The 20,678-nt window shown below is 45.3% G+C and overlaps 1 protein-coding gene across 1 annotated transcript; it reads right to left on the reverse strand.

The window, feature by feature from the left end:
• Nucleotides 1-450: 450 nt before the first annotated feature.
• On the reverse strand, nucleotides 451-17,158 carry LOC310685989 (placenta-specific gene 8 protein-like). Its single transcript, XM_083459148.1, has 5 exons — nucleotides 17,001-17,158; nucleotides 10,788-10,928; nucleotides 8,231-8,355; nucleotides 7,581-7,689; nucleotides 451-790 (listed from the first exon to the last, which is right to left on the reverse strand). Exons 2-4 carry the CDS (start codon nucleotides 10,897-10,899, stop codon nucleotides 7,585-7,587), a joined length of 342 nt encoding a protein of 113 aa, XP_083315274.1. The 5' UTR covers nucleotides 10,900-10,928; nucleotides 17,001-17,158; the 3' UTR covers nucleotides 451-790; nucleotides 7,581-7,584.
• Nucleotides 17,159-20,678: the final 3,520 nt, after the last annotated feature.

Below are 20,678 nucleotides of genomic sequence, written 5' to 3' on the forward strand. Positions count from 1 at the left end.
TAACTTGTTTTTGTTTTTACTTTGTTTTGCTTTTTGTAGGAAAAGTGGGGAAATTAGGCCGACTTTAGAATAAGGTGTCAAGAATAACAAAGAAAGATATAATTAATAATTAAGACATATGTATTGGTGTATAAATATTGTTGTTTATAAGGTAAGATTGGTATTGCTTTTTTAAAAAAAGAAAAAAGAAAAAAGAAAAAGAGGAACTAAATATAAAAAGGTCATAAATTAGGGATAAGAACTTGTTGAGCCGACATTGAAGTAGAATACAAGAGGGGGAGGTGTGGGGAAGTCAGGGAAATAAGTTATAGAAAATAAGGATTGTGATGAAAATTGGTGAGTGTTTTGTAGTGTCTGTTTTTCTGTTTGTTTGTTTTTTGCATGTCTGTCTTTTTGTCTTTATGTGTATTTTAAAATTTTCAATAAATATCTTATAAAAAAAAATACAAGTGTGCTTATTCGGGTGCGTAGCAAATGGAATGCAGTCCGTATCTGGTTGTCTCCAATGGATCTGGGAGTTGGCATTTTGCGACTTCTCTTAAACAAATTATGCCTTTACTTAAAATAACCCAGCAATCAGCCCCAAATTCTGGCAATTGGCCCAGAAGCCTTCAAACCTCCCCACCCCCCTAAAAACGAATAATAACTGTCTCAGCTGTATTTTTTCTGGTTAGATGACTACCAAGTTTTGAACACTGTACTGCAGCAGAGCGGAAATCTCAACACCAGGTTTTGAAATACATCAAGTTCCGGGACACACAAATATGCAGGTTAGTGAATGCAGGAACACCTAAAATAGGACAAAAGAGATAATAGTTATTTATAATGCTTCCAGGTAGGTAACCAGTCAAATGGCGCAACATTAAGCACTTAAGCAATTGGACTGAAGCAAGGCCAAGGGACTGGAAGCAGCAACATAGGCCGACACTACAATTCTATGATTCTTTGATGCTTATCCCAGATCAAGAGAAGTAACAGTCCTCTTCTATTCTGCCTTGGTCAGACTACACCTGGAACACTGTGTCCAGTTCTGGGCACCACAATTTAAGAAGGATGTTGACAAGCTGGAACATGTGCAGAGGAGCAGCAAGAATATTATTGGTACAAAAATGGAAGCAAGAAGAATTACCGACGAAAGAAGAATGGCAAATGAAATTAATGGACTATGCAGAATTAGATAAATTAACAGGAAGGATTCGAAACCTGCGGGACCAGAGATTCTTAGAGGACTGGAGTAAATATTTGAAAAGCAATTGTGATAAACAGATTACGCTAGCAGGACTGCAAGAGGTTCTGTAAGGAGGATTTTGTGAAATATTGCAAGGAAGACTTTGAAAAGAATTATTAGCTAAGGACAATTAAAAATAGAGAAATAAATAGAGAAATCAAGAAAAGCAGAACAAGTGATAAAGTGATAAAAAGTGATAAAAAATAGAGAAATAAATAGAGAAATCAAGAAAAGCAGAACAAGTGATAAAGAATGGAAAATCTTCAGAGGCTGTTGACGGAAGTCTAAAATATTGTACAAGGTAAGAAGTTATGTTAAATGATTGGAACGTATATGTTATATATATATATATATATATATATATATATATATATATATATATGCAGGTTTTGGTGTCTTCGGGTGTCTTCCCGTGTAAGAGTTGGGGTGTCTAGGCGACGTTTCGACGAGGTCTCACTCGTCATCTTCAGGCTGGTGCTTTCGGCTTCTTGTTACTGGAACAGAGCAGGATCTCAGTGTTTGAGTTCCTATAAATACTGTTGAGGGGGTGTGGTGTATAGCCTCCAACGTTCTGGGCAGAGGGGAAGTTCCCAGGTTAGTGTGCCTTTTCTTCTTTTGTTCCTTAATTACTTGAGGGATATCTTGAGTGATTTCTTGAGTGATATTCTGAGTACCACTTAGGTGGGTCATTAGGTGTGGATTAGTTGCTAAAGCTTTCGTGTCTTGACCTCTTGAGCTTGTGAAGAGTTTTTCTGAGAAGATGGCTGTACTGCACTTAGTTGTGCTCTGGCTTGGCTTCGTGTATAGGGGCGAGCTGTGGTTTTGTGCCCTGTGCCAGCCAGATCTGTGTAGGGATTGCAGGGGGGTGCAGCATCCGGAGGTGCCACTATGGTTTGGCTACTGGATGGTGTCTGTAATTTATCTGTGGAGAGGGTCTGGGTTTGGGTCTGGTGTGGTTGATTGGTGATGGCGTTCTGTGTGCCTCTGGTTCTGGTGTCGGTTTTTGTGGGGAGGGCTAATTTCCAGATGTCTGGCAGGCGGGACGTGTCGTCACGCTTGTTCATGTTGTGAGGGTGTTTCTCTATCTCGATGGCTTCCATGATTATTCTCTTGTGGTGATGTTCCATGTTAAAGAGCAATTTGGAATCTGCAAAATTAATTTCGTGTCCTGTTTCTTTCATGTGTTGGAAAAGAGAGGAAGTTTTTTCTTCTTTTTTGACGGCATTCTTGTGTTCTGCGATACGTGCATTTATTCGTCTGTTTGTTTGTCCAATGTACGTGGCTGGGCAGACTTTGCAGGGTATTTCATAGACCCCTTGGTTTTCCAACTGGATTTTATCTTTGGGGTTTCTGAGGATATTGGCTATTTTTTGGTTGGTGCAAAAGGCTGTTTTGATACTTCATCCACAAGGGACAAAGATACAAACAGATAGAAGGAGCACCTATGGGATCACCCCTCTCACCGGTCATCGCAAATTTGTACATGGAACACTTTGAAACCAATGCTTTAGACAAGTCAGAACACAAACCCAAACTTTGGCTCAGATATGTTGACGACACCTTTGTAATTTGGCCACACGGGAAAGAAAAACTAGATAGCTTCCTCACACATCTCAACAGCCTACACCCCAAAATACAATTCACTATGGAAATAGAAGCCAACAACCAACTTCCCTTCCTTGACGTCCTAATCTACAAAAAACCTGATGGCTCCCTAGGACACACTATCTACCGGAAAAAAACACACACCAACCGCTACTTACATGCACAATCACACCACCACCCTGCACAAATAAACTCCGTAGCCAAGACTCTCATCTCCAGAACCAAACGCCTGGCTGACAAAGACCACTTGACAACTGAGTTACAGAATCTCTCAAATGTGTTAATCGCCAATGGATACCAGCAAAACAGGGTTACGAAGCTAATCCAAAAAGAAACACCCCCCAAAAACCAAGACACAGAAGAAAACAATGGCATGGCCCTCCTTCCTTATATCAAGGGCACTACAGATAAAATTAGCAAAATCCTCCATAAACACAATATCAAAACAGCCTTTTGCACCAACCAAAAAATAGCCAATATCCTCAGAAACCCCAAAGATAAAATCCAGTTGGAAAACCAAGGGGTCTATGAAATACCCTGCAAAGTCTGCCCAGCCACGTACATTGGACAAACAAACAGACGAATAAATGCACGTATCGCAGAACACAAGAATGCCGTCAAAAAAGAAGAAAAAACTTCCTCTCTTTTCCAACACATGAAAGAAACAGGACACGAAATTAATTTTGCAGATTCCAAATTGCTCTTTAACATGGAACATCACCACAAGAGAATAATCATGGAAGCCATCGAGATAGAGAAACACCCTCACAACATGAACAAGCGTGACGACACGTCCCGCCTGCCAGACATCTGGAAATTAGCCCTCCCCACAAAAACCGACACCAGAACCAGAGGCACACAGAACGCCATCACCAATCAACCACACCAGACCCAAACCCAGACCCTCTCCACAGATAAATTACAGACACCATCCAGTAGCCAAACCATAGTGGCACCTCCGGATGCTGCACCCCCCTGCAATCCCTACACAGATCTGGCTGGCACAGGGCACAAAACCACAGCTCGCCCCTATACACGAAGCCAAGCCAGAGCACAACTAAGTGCAGTACAGCCATCTTCTCAGAAAAACTCTTCACAAGCTCAAGAGGTCAAGACACGAAAGCTTTAGCAACTAATCCACACTTAATGACCCACCTAAGTGGTACTCAGAATATCACTCAAGAAATCACTCAAGATATCCCTCAAGTAATTAAGGAACAAAAGAAGAAAAGGCACACTAACCTGGGAACTTCCCCTCTGCCCAGAACGTTGGAGGCTATACACCACACCCCCTCAACAGTATTTATAGGAACTCAAACACTGAGATCCTGCTCTGTTCCAGTAACAAGAAGCCGAAAGCACCAGCCTGAAGATGACGAGTGAGACCTCGTCGAAACGTCGCCTAGACACCCCAACTCTTACACGGGAAGACACCCGAAGACACCAAAACCTGCATTCCTGTACCCGTGAAAATCTACGAAAGCATATATATATATATATATATATATATATATATATATATATATATGAGAACATGTGCAGAGGAGGGTAACCAAGATGATCAAGGATCTGGAAACAAAGCCTTATGATAAACGATTTAAGGAGCTGGGTATGTTTAGCCTGGAAAAGAGGAGACTGAGAGGAGATATGATAGCCATCTTCAAATATCTCAAGGGCTCTCACATGGAAGATGGAGCAAGCTTGGTTTCTCCTGCTCTGGAGGGTAGGACCCAAACCAACAGATGCAAGCTACAAGAAAGGAGATGCTGACTAAACATCAGGAAGAACTTTATGACAGTGAGAGCTGTTTGACAGTGAGAGATGATGGACTCTCCTTTGTTGGTGGTCTTTAAGCAGAGGTTGGATAGCTGCTGCTTCTTCTTCTTCTTCTTCTTCTTCTTCTTCTTCTTCTTCTTTATACCCCGCCCATCTGGCTGGGTCCCCCCCAGCCACTCTGGGCGGCTTCCAACAAAACACTAAAATACAATAACCTATTAAACATTAAAAGCTTCCCTAAACAGGGCTGCCTTTAGATGTCTTCTAAAAGTTTGGTAGTTATTCTTCTCTTTGACATCTGGTGGGAGGGCGTTCCACAGGGCGGGTGCCACTACCGAGAAGGCCCTCTGCCTGGTTCCCTGTAACTTGGCTTCTCGCAGTGAGGGAACCACCAGAAGGCCCTCGGCGCTGGACCTCAGTGTTTGGGCAGAATGATGGGGGTGGAGACGCTCCTTCAGGTATACTGGACCGAGGCCATCTGCCACAGATGCTTTAGTTGAGATTTGGGGTTGGACTAAATGACCCGTAGAGTCCCTTCCAGCTCTGCAGTTCTATGATTCTATTATTCAAATGCTGGATAGAAGCTCTACTTTCATGACAACCTGTAGTTGCTGTTGAAACTGTTGGCTCAGCACTGTGGTCCTTCATTAAGGGACCAGAAGACGTCAAACCACCAGTAAATCCAGCTTGGTATTGTCTACACTGATGGGCAAAGGCTCTTCAGGATTTCAGGCAGGAGACATTCCCAGCCCTACCTTGAGATGTTGGGTGTTGAACCTGGGACCTTTTGCATGCAAAGCATCTGCTGTAGCCCTGAGCTCGAGCTCTTGGGTAACATGGGAAGTGGCCCTTAGCATCAGGGGTTCCCAGCTGTAAATTGGGACTTGTAGTGATGAATGAAGGGTTGTGACTCTGACGCTTTGGACCATGCTTCCCTATGGCTGCCCCAGGACCTACGTGCTCCTCCTCTGTGGAGGAGCTGGGCATTGCACAATTGCACATACAGAGGCAGGAAGCTGTGGCATGCAAGGTTCTGCCAGGTAGCTATCAGGCCAGTCCTTGATAGCTCCTCTCATCATCAGGGCCACACCTGACCACCCTGTTGCCTGTAGCCTAGTGGGAGGGCATCTGCCCTGCATGCAGAAGGCCGCTGGTTCCCTGGTGTCTCCAGGTAGGGCTAGGGATGCTGTCCAACTGGAACCTCAGAGAGCCACTGTCAGTTCTCAGGTAGATAGACCAAAGGTCTGACTTTGTCTAAGGTAGCTTCTGGCGTTTGGGGACCACAACTCCCATGTGGAGGGCCCTTGGGCTTGATGTTCCTCACCACTGTCTGCTCATAAGTGTCCCACTGAGTTCAGTGGGGAGACTTATTCCCAGGTGAACAGGTACAGGGTTACAGCCCAAGGCAGTAATATGCCTTAACTGTTTGACACCTCAGCACCCTTGACCTTGATGTATTGCGTGCTTGATAATATCTAGTAAATGTTTATTGAAAAAAGCAGAAGCGTTTGAAAAGTTCGCTGAGGAGAGAGGTGCGGCCTCACAAGCAGGGCGAAAATCCGCCGCCAGGAAGCTATAAAACTGAGGGGAGTGGAACCTATGTCAGTCTCATGAACCTGCTGAAAGGGAAAAGGTGGCTGAATGGAGTCCTGTCTCCCAGGCCTTCAGGACTCTCAGGACCTGCTCCCCATGTCCCCTCCACTCGCTGGCCTTGCTCCAGGCTCTCTTTAATGTTTTGGCCCACCTGCGATGCGTCCTTGAAACCTGATACTGATCTTGCTTGCAAGCATGGAGGATAAGAGAAGGGTGTGTGAGTTCTGGGTAGAAACTAGCCTGCTGGGCAAAGATCAAATGTGCATTAAGGTTACATAACGATAACGGGAATAAGCATAAATTGCACATAGGGTTTGAGAAGTGTGGGCTAACGATGGTGTCAGAGTCATTTTACATAATCTCGCGTTCCGTACTGTTTGCTCCAGCAAAGGTTTCGGGCTGCTGGTAATTTCTGCTGAAATCCTGTACAACAAATATTTGGGAGGGGTGGGTTGTCCCACTTTTATTGTGCTGAATAAAGCTAATTGGGATAGATAGTTCAGTCAGTAGAGCATGAGACTCTTCCAAGCTTCACATTGGGCCAAAGATTCCTGCATTGCAGGGGGTTGGACTAGATGACCATCGTGGTCCCTTCCAACTCTACAATTCCATGATTCTACGACCAGGCCAGTATCTGGCAATGGATCACAAGGCGATGTCATGAACTCATAGCAGGGGACTTTTGCTTTGCAGAATTTCAAGGTGTCAGAGTCTGTGCTGAGGAGGGCTGCACTGAGAAGGAATGGTGGGAGCCTCCCCTCCCCCTGATCCGGATCCTGAATCTTCCCAGGAGCAGGAGGACAGTATAGATTTGGAACAGTGGTTTGCAGAGGGGCATAGTGCAGAAGGCAGAAGCTGGGAAATATTGGATGGGGAACAGCTAGCAGAAGAAACACTGGAAGAGAGAGAGAGAGTTAACAGATTCACAGTCTCTGGATAGTATCCACCTGCTTCCCTAAAGTCCTGGAGAGCTCAGAAAGTGTCAGAACAGAAAGCACAGAGGTTCCAAGCTCAGATTACAAGATTTAGGAGTGATGTAGATTAATAGGGACGGAGTAGGGAGTGAGCTTAATTGGGAGCACCACCATTCTGGTTAGATGCTTTCTTTTGTCCTTCACTGTGTTTATTAAAGAAAGGAACTCATAAGAATTCTCTTTTGTTTGATCTGCTCATTTACGGCCGTGGGTGAGGAAGCCGATTCCCCAAAGCCTGACACAAGGCAGATATTTTGGGATTCTGGGATTGGTCCCTCCTTACCTCTTCCCCGTCCCCCAGTCATATCTAAGGACAACAGAGAATGCATCGAAGAACAATGTATTTTTATCACCCCTTCCACCCTGCACCCCTGCTCCTAGGCTGTAAACCGGGAATCACAAACCTTTCTAGAATATCCCCAGCTGCTTCCTCCTGTTGATATCTCTCTTGAGCTGACAAAGATTGCAGGGAGCACAGAAAGTGGTGGTGAGGCAGTCACAACAGATGGATCCCTGCAGAGAGTAAAAGAAAGCAAAATTTCATAGCAGAAGACTGAATTGTATTTTGATTAGGGATGGATGGATCATTCTGTTTCCAGTCTCTGCTGGTTTTCTTTATTTAAGATGTTATCTGCACAACACTTAATTGGGGAGTGTTTGTTGAGCAACCTGGAAACGCGAAACACAAATATTATCCAGTAATTTAAAAGGTTAGGTCCAGTTGCGAACGACTCTAGGGTTGCGGCACTCATCTCGCTTTACTGGTCGAGGGAGCCGGCGTACAGCTTCCAGGCCATGTGGACAGCATGACTAAGCTGCTTCTGGTGAACCAGAGCAGCGCACGGAAACGCTGTTTATCTTCCTGCCGGAGTGGTACCTATTTATCTACTTGCACTTTGAGGTGGTTTCGAACTGCTAGGTTGGCAGAAGCTGGGACTGAGCAACGAGAGTTCACCCCGTCGCGGGGATTCAAACTGCCAACCTTCTGATCGGCAAGCCCCAGGCTCTGTGGTTTAGACCACAGCGCCACCTGCGTCCCTATCCAGTAATTTACCGGTATCCTAAACTGAGTCCGGTAGCGAGTCCTCATGGCGACGCTCGGTCCACAGCAACAGCATTCTTCCATGTCCTTGGCAACTTTGCATCCTAGGCAGAAGAAGCAGAATGTTCCACACAGACCTAGAGAGAAGGGGGGAATCAAACACAAAGGTTAGCATTTTCTCACCCTCTAGTATTCACGCAGCCAATGGAATTTCACTGCTTGGTCTCAGAAGCATTTAGAGGCACGGTGTCTTGAGATGAAGAAACACTTTCAAAGAGAGGACCACTTCTCAGGGTTAGATCATCTATCTTGCAGACAAAAGGCCTAAGGATCCAATCCTCAGTATCTCCAGGGCGAGACTGGGAGTGCCCAGTGTCTGAAACCCTGGAAAGTCACTGCCCATCACTGAAGACAAAAATGACTCAGGGAAGGCAGTTCCCTAACTCCCAAATTACTCTCTGGCACCAATTGCTCTTGGGTCAACAATTCCTTGCATCTTGGATTTCTTTCTGCAGTTACTACATGCAACTGGAAATTATCAGTCATCATGATGGGTTGGCCAAACTTGTTTGTGAGTTTGCAAAGACTCGCCAAAGGTGTGTGCAATTCAAGACATAAGCACACACAGAGCCAAGGGCCAAGGGCAGCGGAGGCTTAGATAAAAGGTAAAGACACACACATTCTGTTCTGTAAAAGTTCACTAAGCAAAAATTCATTTATCCAAACATGAGGGATTCGTACCCAAGCCTTGCTATACACTCCACAGATTCAGATATCCAAACAGAAGAGCATTTTTACTTCCTCATTTGCATTTTGCTGGTTGGCTGAGGAATGGAGGGAGGGGGAGCAATCGGATAAATCAGAGCATTTTCCCCTGTGTTTTCCTGGATTTTTGGGGGGTGGGTCTTTGGGAGTAAAAATTCTATGGTCAGGACGCATTAGAAATTTTCCATTAGGAATCACTGAAAATTATTGGCTTGTTATGTGAACGCTTGCCCCTGTGAATGATTTCCATGGAACACAAGCAACACCTATATTTTTATTGTGCAGAATAATAATTAATCTCCCTGGGAGGGAAGGTCAGACCATATAGGCCACACCAGGGTCACCCTGTACAGCGCTTCGTCTCTCCCTATATAAGTGAGTGGCTGCCCTTCTCACCTACAGGGACAGAAAAGGGGTCCACTTGGGGCCATTAATGGGGCGTGGTGACATCTGATCTTATAATATGCTAGGGAGGGAATCTGTCAGCTGGACCTGGACATCTTAAGACCTGCACTGCCAGAGCAGCCTTCAGTCACTATTGGTTTTTCTGCAACACCATATTAATGGCCAGAGAAGCAGTGGCGTAGCAAGGTCAGGTGGTACCCGGTCCAGAAAATTTCTTGTCACCCCACCCACCCACTGAAATTTTTGCCTGCAAAAGTGGTTTGACTTTATTTCACATTTTGGGAGCCAGAGTTGTTGAGCTATTCTAGCGGGGATCGTGACGAGGAGTCTGCCTGCCGCCCTACAGGGGAGTCATTTTGGCAGCGGTAAGCCAAAGCACACCAAGGCGTCTCTCACAGATGTTGAGAGCCACACAGCATTTTGTCACCCCCCTCGGAGGTGACACCTCAGTCAGACCACACCTACCGCACCCACCTTGCTCCGCCCCTGCAGAGAAGGGGACTGCAGCTCCTCACCTCAGGTGGACCAAGTTCTCTGAGAAGCCAATGGGGGAGCTGGCTGGCCTTGTACAAGTCTTGCTCCAGGGTTGGTTTCTCACAACTTGCCAGAGGAAGTAGCTATTCTAGAGACTGCTGTGCCTCTTCTCCCCTTCCTGACACCTCCCTTTAAGCTGCCATGTGTCCCATTTTACAGAATACAGTCCTCTATTTGAAGGACTGCCAATCCAGATCCAATTTAAGGGCAAAGAACCATGAGAAGAGATATCCGGGGCCTGGAAGGGGCCCAATAATTGACAGCACCCCAAGCTGAGAGCACTTGGACTGCAAACGGAGCAGATACGGTCTCTGCCCAGTATACCTAAAGGAGCGTCTCCACCCCCATCGTCCAGCCCGGACTCTGAGGTCCAGCTCCGAGGGCCTTCTGGCAGTTCCCTTACTGCGAGAAGCGAGGTTACAGGGAACCAGGCAGAGGGCCTTCTCAGTAGTGGCGCCCACCCTGTGGAACACCCTCCCACCAGATGTCAAAGAGAAAAACAACTATCAGACTTTTAGAAGACATCTGAAGGCAGCCTTATATAGGGAAGCTTTTAATGTTTGATGTTTCATTGTGTTTTTGTATATTCTGTTGGGAGCTGGCCAGAGTGTCTGGGGAAAACCAGCCAGATGGGTGGGGTTTATTATTATTATTATTATACAAAAGTGGCAGATGCTACACTTCTTCCCCTGCATGGAAAGCCCACCTTCCTAGTTGAGAATGGTCACAGTAGTGTGTGATGGAACACTGAGAGACTGGCTTTTATAGAGAGAGGTTGGCTGTTGTTTTATAGTACAGATAAACCGTGGCTGATGTTCAAAGTCCCACAACACCATAAAACCCCAAATCTTTGAACTTCACTCACAGACACGACAGTCGCTGCCGCAGTCACAGAGGTCTGTCTGCCACTCAAAACTCCGCGTGGATGTGTGGCATTGTGGCTGGGTGGTGACAACAGGCCGATAAGTCATTTCCATTTTCACAAAGTCTGGTTAGATGTTGCTGTCTAGTGGGAGGGGAAAAAAATACATTGGTTTTGAGACTTTTAAAAGTGCACCTAGTCTCCGCATCATGCCCTTCAGCAAAACCTGCTGAGTAAATCATGAGATTAAGAGAAAGGAACGTTTTCTAGATTAGTAAGTAGTTTAGGAGCAGAAAGCAGACATTAAGGGTGATTTCACAGTACAGTGAGGGAGGGAAGCTTGTGGCTTTCCAGTTGCTGTTGAACTCCCATCAGATGTCAAAGAAATAAACAACTACCGGACGTTTAGAAGACATCTGAAGGCAGCCCTCTTTAGGGAAGATTTTAATGATTGATGTTTTAATGTATTTTGAATCTTTTGTTGGAAACCGCCCAGAGTGTCTGGGGAAACCCAGCCAGATGGGTGGAGTATAAATAATAAATTATTATTATTAAAATTATGATTAACTAGAACTCCAGTTTGCTTAAAAATTAGGACGAAAAGAAATCCTGTTCCATTCTGATGATGATGAGATGGTCTTAACTTGGTATAAGGCAGTTTCCTATGTTCCTAAATCTGGAAGAATGCTCAGTAAACAGGTTGTCTGGATTGAAAGCAGCCTCAGGGCATAATCATGAAAAAAACCACAAATTTCATGACAAGAATTATTAATATGATTAGTAAAAAAACTAAAAAGCAAATGGCCAATATTGTCATTAGGGCTGGGCGATGTATTGATACATTGCCCCAAATCGGTTTGAAGTCCACATCATGGTAACAGTTTTGTAATATTCAACATGGCGATATATTGTGAAATATCACGTGTGTCGTATGTAAAAAAATAAAATTGTGATGTGGGAAAAACCGTGAAGCCAACTTGTCACTTTTCTGAGGATTCCTCCTGGCCCTGTTGCTCTGTACAGTGGTACCTCGGGTTACAGATGCTTCAGGTTACAGACGCTTCAGGTTACAGACTCCGCTAACCCAGAAATAGTACCTTGGGTTAAGAACTTTGCTTCAGGATGAGAACAGAAATCGTGCAGTGGCGGTGCGGCGGCGGCAGGAGGCCCCATTAGCTAAAGTGGTGCTTCAGGTTAAGAATAGTTTCAGGTTAAGAACGGACCTCCAGAACGAATTAAGTTCTTAAGCTGAGGTACCACTGTACTATTAAATAGCAGTTGCAACATTATGTTAAAGGTAAGTGAAAATGTATATGTTTCAGACCTCTAAGCAGGAACAGTTCCCAGGAAATTATGCAGTTCACCTCTACATACCGTAGTTGCATCCTTATTCTCAGACATTGTGATATATTGGTCAGAGCCATAGCTAGATTGCGCCCCCTAGCCACGGACAAATTTGCTCTTCTTTCCGCCTCTCCTCCAACCCAACCCCCCCACCCCATTCAATTCCTCACACACTTCACCTTGCAATGAATTCTGATTGGAGGACACCAAGATGGGGAAGGTTGACCTAGATGACGCTATATAGGCTTCTCCCCACTTATGCTTGGGTTACGTTCTGGGCCCCTGCCTGCGTGTGAAATCCCATAAAGTGGGAAGCACCCCACTTTAATAGGGAGGAGGGCATAGGAAGAGGAGCTATGCCCAACACTACTGATTATTTTTATCCACAGTGGAAGATGCGGAAAGAGCACAAGGTGTGTTCTAGGGTACACTTGTAGTTAATGAACTCCTGCCTTGCAAGAGCGTGATGGCAAAGCCAAGTAAGCCTGGCCTATTTCCTGACATGAGCAGATTGTGTGCCCAGGGTGGAATGTGCTTCTCCATCTTCCCCTGCAACATGCAAGGATTGCACAACACCAGACAGAGCAGAACGGGAAGTATTCCCTAGAGGCAGAATGTGTGGAAATCACCGAAGAATCAAGGCTGAGATTGCGTACACACTGAACCTTTAAGGCACATTCAAACCGTCAAAGAATTCAGGGCACCACAGTTTACCTCTTAAAGGTAAAGGGACCCCTGACCATTAGGTCCAGTCGTGGCCAACTCTGGGGTTGCGGTGCTCATCTCGCTTTATTGGCCGAGGGAGCCAGCGTACAGCTTCCGGGTCATGTGGCCAGCATGACTAAGCCGCTTCAGGCGAACCAGAGCAGCGCACGGAAACGCTGTTTACCTTTCCGCCAGAGCGGCACCTATTTATCTACTTGCACTTTGACGTGCTTTCGAACTGCTAGGTTGGCAGGAGCAGGGACCGAGCAACGGGAGCTCACGGGGATTCGAACCGCCGACCTTCTGATTGGCAAGCCCTTGGCTCTGTGGTTTAACCCACAGCGCCACCTGTGTCCCTCCTCCTTTTTACCTCCTGCAGAACTGTAATTCCCAGAAACCCTTAACAAACCACAGTGCCTAGTATTGTTTGAGGAGGGTAATGTGCCCAGGATGCGTCGTGAAGATTTAGTGTGTACTCAGCTTGAGAGGGAGTGGGCATGTCCACTCCAGGTAAGCATCCCTTGAGCCTAGACCCACAGAGTTGTCTCCAGCTATCTGTGACTCATCAGTGAGACCCAGTGCCGGATTTAGGTATAAGCTAAACAAGCTATAGCTTAGGGCCCCACTCTCTTGGGGGTACCCAAAAAACTTAAAAGGAAAAAAACCCCTGGATGTACATTTCCAAAATAGAAGATAAAAAACAAAATAAAAGCTACACACAGCAAGAGTGTTTTGTGTTGTGTAGGCTCCTATGGTGTAAGTAATGGGCCCTGCCTGCTAGCCTGCTCCCTAAAATATCACTGGTTTGCTCATTTCTATATATATAGGGTGCCTATATTCTGCTATTTATAATTATCAGTTGTTTGCATCGTATATTTACACCTATCATTATTTCATGTTATAGCAAGTTTCTAGATACCAGATTATGGGTCTTTGTAAATTGTGTTTCTAAAGGAACTTTTGTTATTGCCAAATGTCAATGTGCTTGCATTATTAAGTTTGTTGTAAATAAAAAAATCATCTTAAGTTAGAGCTTAATAATTATTTCACTATTAATGTAAAGGGTTCTTCTTAATTGTATTTCAGTTCAACAATTATTTTGATAAAATACGTATTTTGGTATGTGCAAATGGCTTTAGATACCTATTAGTCATGTTCATTGATTTCTATGGGTAGGACAAACATTGGGTGCAACCCTAAAAGCTGATGGGTAGATCATGGGTCATGTTCAGGGCCAGCCAAAGCCATTTCACTCCTTAAGGCAAGGCAGGGTCCAGCATTTACTGACTTCAGGGACTGCGGAGACACCAGCAGTGGCGTAGCGTGGGTTGTCAGCACCCGGGGCAAGGCAAGTAATTTGCGCCCCCTAACCCGTGGATTTGCGCCCCCTAACCCTAACCCCCAGATGTTGCGCCCGGTGCGGCCGGCCCCCCTGCACCCCCCACGCTACGCCACTGGACACCAGGCACATTTTGAAAGGCTTTGCTCAGCCAGGCAGCTGCTAGCAATGGCACCTTGAAACACATTCAGTTTGGCAGCCTGGTTGTCCTTGGGATCGCAGCAGGGCGAGGGGATACACAATCTGCTGCCCTTCCTAGTCTGCCTCCTGAGACAGATAGCTTCATTTTGGTTCATGATAGGCTTAGTCCTAGTCATGTTTCAAGTGGGAATGGTTACTTCCTTTCCCCCTGAGCTATTTCTTCTGAAACAGCCAGTTTTCAGTTCCTTCTACCCAGCATGGTTGGCACTCGCCAGGGCCATGTGAAATGGAAACCCCTGCTGCTGAAATGTCACAGAAACCACAAATCAGATTTGATAACCAAATCCGTTCAGTGACCTGAAACCTTTCAGATCTGCAGATTTTGTGTGAGAATCAAGTGTTCCTGGCCATGCAAAGCGGGGCAGCTAACCATTTCCAAACGTTTGGGTTTGTAGCAGTGCTGCCAAACTGAAAGTGAAGTTGAACATAAATTGCATTTTGATTTGTAGTCTCAGCAGGTTGCTTTTGATGAAGCTGACCACAAGAAATCAAGCCAGGTTCTCTGTCTTCTCACATCCACATCATCCGTTTAAAGCCATTTTATACCAATCTAGGAGCCAGGGCTTCCCCCAAGGAATCCTGGGAATTTGTTAAAGGTGCCTTAAAGGGCCATTCAAATAATGTTACATTTGTAGTTGCCCTAAACAACAGACAAATGCTGCCGTTTAGCACAACCCCAAAGTCTTCTGCCTTCCTCAAGCTACCTCTTGTTGCCTAATGGTAGGACCAGTTCTGGTGATCTCTCTAACTTAAATATTGATTTTTTATATTGTTGCAATCTGCCCTGGGACCTTATGGCGAAGGGTGGGTAAGAAATCCGTTTAATGATAAAAACGATAAGAATTAAAATGGTCATTCTTATTTTCCAACTGGCTGATAATAAAAACTAGAAGCCTTGTATCTAGCATTGTTCAGTTATTCTAAGAAACAGTGCAGCTTTGAAAGTGCCAGTCCGCCATCTTGGTTTAAAATGGAATCCAACTGCAATCAAACACAGATGAAAACCTGCTCCCTGATCTCAGAACCATCATCCAAGATTTGGTTATGATATCTTAAGAGGTGTCCAAATGCAGAGCAGACAAAAAGACTTTTCAAAATGTATAATAGGTATATACCAACTGTCCAGTGTCTTGTGGACAGCTGCCTCCTGGAACCATCAGATCTGAAACAAATAATATTTTAAGCCACCACCCAGGTAGCCGATGGAAATCAATTTCATGGGATACAGTTATCATCAATAGAATATAGGGTACAATCCAGTCAATGAAGAAATTTTTTAAGTCTCACTAATTTGAACAGAAGAGAGTTAAGTAGACACTTGACTCCTGCTAAAATTGTTGGGAATTGAAGATTGTAGCCCGTGGTTTTTTTTCTTGTTTCAAAGGACTAGTCAAATCCATGTCAAAACAATCAGCATGCAAGGCCTAGCACAGCCTACATTTTAGATGCCAGGAAACTCATGATGATTCACAGATAATGCAATGCAGAGTTCATTAGAGCTTTGATTTATCGTTCCAATTTCCTTTGAAAGCTCCTGACGTGGCTCTCTTTGGAACATGAGGCGCATGCTTTGAAGGCAGGGCTTTATCTGTGCCTGGGTTCAATCCAAGCACCTGTTGTCCATGCCAAGACACAACTTCAAAGCATGGAGAGTTGTTTAAGCAGTACATTTAAATTGGGTGGAACTGTACCACAAGAAGAAGGTAGTCTTGCACAGATGAAATGAGAAGCCACGCAACACATTATGTCAAATTGTGGCATTATTCAGCATTAAGGACTCAGACCACAAAGGTGAGAGAAAACAAATATAAAAAGCTCTGAGGTGTTCTGGAGACTTCTGTAGCAATGGTATGTTTGTGTATATACTCTCTCTCTCTCTCTCTCTCTCTCTCTCTCTGAGTGTGTGTGTGTGTGTGTGTGTGTGTGTGTGTGTGTGCATTTAAGACCCATTCATTAATGGGCCACTTGGCTGGAATTTTACGCACACTTAATTGAAACACCATGGGCCTTATTTCTGAATAAACTTTTTATTATTTGTAAACCGCCCTGGAATATTTTGATACAAGGTGGTACACAGTGAAAGCTGGTCCATTTACGCACTCAGGTCTACTCTTGGGCTCTCCCAACCTCCCTAACTTCAACTGTACCAGCCCCAATAGCCACCAGTAAGAAAGATAGATACAGTAGTACCTTGGTTTGAAACCATTTTGGATTACAACTACATCAAACCCTGAAGTGTGTGTCCCCTTTTTTGGATTACAACCCATTTTTTTTGGCTTACAACCCTTTTTTGGGGGGGAGGCCCCATTGGTGAAAGCGCACCTGTTTTGATTTACAACCGGACCTCCGGAATGGATTATGGTTGTAAACCAAGGTATCACTGTAGATAGATAGATGATAGATAGATAGATAGATAGATAGATAGATAGATAGATAGAGTAGATAGGCAGGAAAAGGACTCACTTCCTAGTCATGAAAAACAGCTTGTGCCCATTATTTCCCCCTCACACGATTTCTTTGCTGATATGAAAATTAAGCATTGGATTAAATTCCAGACTTTAGGCAAATCAGTTGGGAGCTTTCAGAAATCCCAAATTAATCAGGGGAAAAAGAAACTGTACACATACCCCTTTGCTGAATTATCCTGGATGGAGCGTTTTCTTTCCTTAGATGAAATTTAACCAACACGTTTATTCCGCGTAGGGTGTTCACACCACAGCAAGGGAACACTGACACTCTCTGAGATTGTCGCTCGCTATTTATATTCAGGAAAATTAATTGTGGGTTACAATATTTGATCTGAACCTGATAGGGTGTAAAGACAGTCACTCGTTCTGCATGACAAATTAGTAAATTAGACGCCGGGGTTGCTGCTCTTGCACAAGTTGAGCATTGCAAAGGCTTGGTCTTTCCATAGTCACTACTGGATTACACACCGCTGGACTTAATGTGTTTCTATATATAGAGATGTAAAACCGGCATGCTTGCTATTGTGAGAAGTCTACTTTTAAATGAGCTAATATGGTTAATTGAAAATTAAAATGAGTTAGAATGTCTTATTTGTTTTAATATATTTTCCCCAGCTGGGGTAAGGAGGCACATATGAAAAGAATCTCATGCCAATTTTGGTAAAACAGAGAACTTGGGGAACTTGTGGCTCTTCCCAAGTTGCTGAACTACAACTCCCATCAGCAGCAACCAACACGGCCAGTGGGCAGAGATGGTGGGAATTGTAGTACATCAACATCTGGAGGGTCAAGCGTTTTCCATACCTGCCCCCCAAAATATGAAAAGTGTGTGTGTGTGTGTGTGTGTGAGAGAGAGAGAGAGAGAGAGAGAGAGAGAGAGAGAGAGACACCAAATGCAGGGGTGTGTTCCTGCGAGAAGCGTGGTTACAGGGAACCAGGCAGAGGGCCTTCTCTGTAGTGGCACCCACCCTGTGGAACACCCTCTCTTCTGATGTCAAGGAAATAAACAACATACTGACTTTTAGAAGACATCTGAAGGCAGCCCTGTTTAGGGACATTTTTAAGAACTGATGTTTTAGTATGTTGTGATATATGCTGTGAGCCGCCCCAAAGTGGCTGGGGAAACCCAGCCAGGTGGGTGGGGAATAATAATAATGATGATAATAATAATTTGGAAAGCTAGGCAAGGTCTGGTATGGTATCAAATTGGATAGGGGATTGCATGTTGAGATTCCTGCGTTGCAGAGGGTTGGACTACTTGACTCCTGGGGTCCTTTCCAACTCTTTGGTTCCAACTAAATTGTGTCAGTGGATTGAATGTGGCGATAGCGGTGATATTTAGCATTCAGGCTGTGTTGGGGTATATGGGGTATTAGAGGACGGGTAGTTCATTCTCTGCCTTGTGGCTATACTCGTCCATGAGAAAGGCTTTGGGAGTAAACCCCAAGGAAAAAATCTGTACCCGCTGCCTTGCAGGACATCTTTGGAAGAAGAAAAGGCGAGGGGGTAAACTCTACACAAATCTGGAGTGGAGTCCCTAAGACGGTTGGTTGGATGGTAGGTCCATATATATAGTCATACCTCATGTTATGTCTGCTTCATGTTACGTTATTTCAGGTTACGTCCTGCGGCGACCCGGAAGTACCGGAAAGGGTTACTTCCGGGTTTCGTTGCTCGCGGATATGCAGAAACGCAAAATGACGTCATGCACATGTGCAGAAGTGGCGAATCGCAACCTGCTCATGTGCAGATGCGCCGCTGCAGGTTGTGTACTTTTCATGTTGCGAACGGCCCTCTGGAACGGATCCCATTTGCAACCAGAGGTACCACTGTATTGGCCCATTCTGGCCTCCCCCCCCCAACAGTGACACAGACCATTCATAATGCAAGAATGGTGAGCAGGGCAGTGGGGTGGGGTAAGTGAAGACAAGCTACCACAATTACAGTGGTACCTTGGTTTAAGAACAGCTTAGTTTATGAACAACTTGGATTAAGAATGCTGCAAACCTGGAAGTGGGTGTTTTGGTTTGTGAACTTTACCTTGGAAGCAGACCATGTTTCGCTTCCTGCTGAGAGTGTTCCATTTGTAAATTGAGTCCCCCGCTGCTATGGAAAAGCACACCTTGGTTTAAGAACGCTTTGGTTTAAGAACAGATTCCGAAACAGATTAAGTTCGTAAACCAAGGTACCACTGTAACTATAACGTTGTTCATTGCTCCTGCTCTAGCCGGCGCTCTAGCCGTCTCAACGATTGTTTCATTGCCCTCAGATCTGTGGAAAACCATGGGGCTGTCCGGGCTCCATGCAATCGGAGAGGGCGCTTCGGAGCCAAACAGTCAATAGCCCTGGTTAACTCCACATTCCAGCGGGCCACCAGGGAATCAGCTGAAAGGCCATCAACATGGAATAAAGCATCCCCTACCACTCTCTGGAAACCATTTGGATCCATTAAGTGGCGGGGGCAGACCATCCGAATTGGTCCCACCTCCCTGCAGAGGGGATGGGTCGCAGAGAAGTCCAGTTGCACCAGGAAGTGATCTGACCATGACACTTCTTTCGTTTCGCTTTTACTTAGTGTCAGATCACCAACATCCATAGAGGTAAACACCAGGTCCAAGGCATGTCCACGGCTATGGGTTGGGCCAGACTTATTCAGGGACAGCCCTATGGAGGCCATGCTTTCCACGAAGTCCCGAGCGGCCCCTTGTAAGGTCGTGTCGGCATGGATGTTAAAATCCCCTAGGACAACCAAACTAGGTGTCTCCAGGAGAACATCCGCCACGACCTGAAGCAGCTCGGGCAGGGAATCCTTGGTGCAGCGGGGAGGTCGGTACACCAAAAGGAATCCTGTACTGCCCCTATTGCCCAACTTCCAGAACATGCACTCAGAAAACTGGGTCTTCCCAATAGGACGCCTGGTGCAAACTAATGACTTCCTAAAAATCACTGCAACCCCCCCTCCCCGCCCACATGACCTGGGTTGCTGTGCGTAAGAGAAACCTGGTGGGCAAGCAGCGGCAAGAACAGGCCCATCTGCTTCATCCAACCAAGTCTCTGTTACACATGCCAGGTCAAATCCTCCATCCATGATCACGTCATGGATGGCAGTGGTCTTATGAATCATTGACCTGGCATTGCACAGCAGCACCTTCAGGTCATGTGGGTATCCCTTGCTGATTCTAGTATCCATCCGGTCAGGACCAGACCCGGAGGCAGGAATAGTCCTCAGACAATGACTAAACCTGCCCGCTCTATAATGACATGGTCTAGTCTTAGCGTAACTTAGCGTAGATAGAATTCTACAGGATGTGGCATTAGTGTGCGAAAACAGTGAAGAGCCAAGCATCCTCAGGCATGCACCTCCAGAGGGTGGATATGTCAGCTGCCATCCTGGCACCCCAGAATCTTTGCTTGGTTGCAAGGGGCCGATAGCTTAAAAACATTCCTGTATTGTTTAAAGACTCCTTTCTGCTGCAGAGAAAACAAGACCCATTTCAAAATATTTATGGAAACATCTTATATGTGTGTGTGGGGGGGGGGGAGAATTAGGGTTAAGGTTCCCTTCTGGCAACAGGAAAAAGGAACCTTTGGTTCCAGCTCATTCTTCCTATGAAGAGTGCTTTGTTTAAAAGCTGACGTCATGACGCTATATTCACTATTGCTTGGGTGTGGGGTGAATGGCGTGAGCCCAATGGGTAAAGTATTGAGAAAGGCAGGGAAACTGGATTACTTGACAGTATCGCCCACTTACAACACGTGCCTGAGGAGGTGCCATGTTGGGCTGGGCCAGCAAACCTTGGGTCACATGAAAGAAATGCAAATGGGCTGAACCCCCAG

This window comes from Podarcis liolepis, assembly GCF_965112155.1.
Source record: "Podarcis liolepis genome assembly, chromosome: 9".
Lineage (NCBI taxonomy): Eukaryota > Metazoa > Chordata > Lepidosauria > Squamata > Lacertidae > Podarcis > Podarcis liolepis.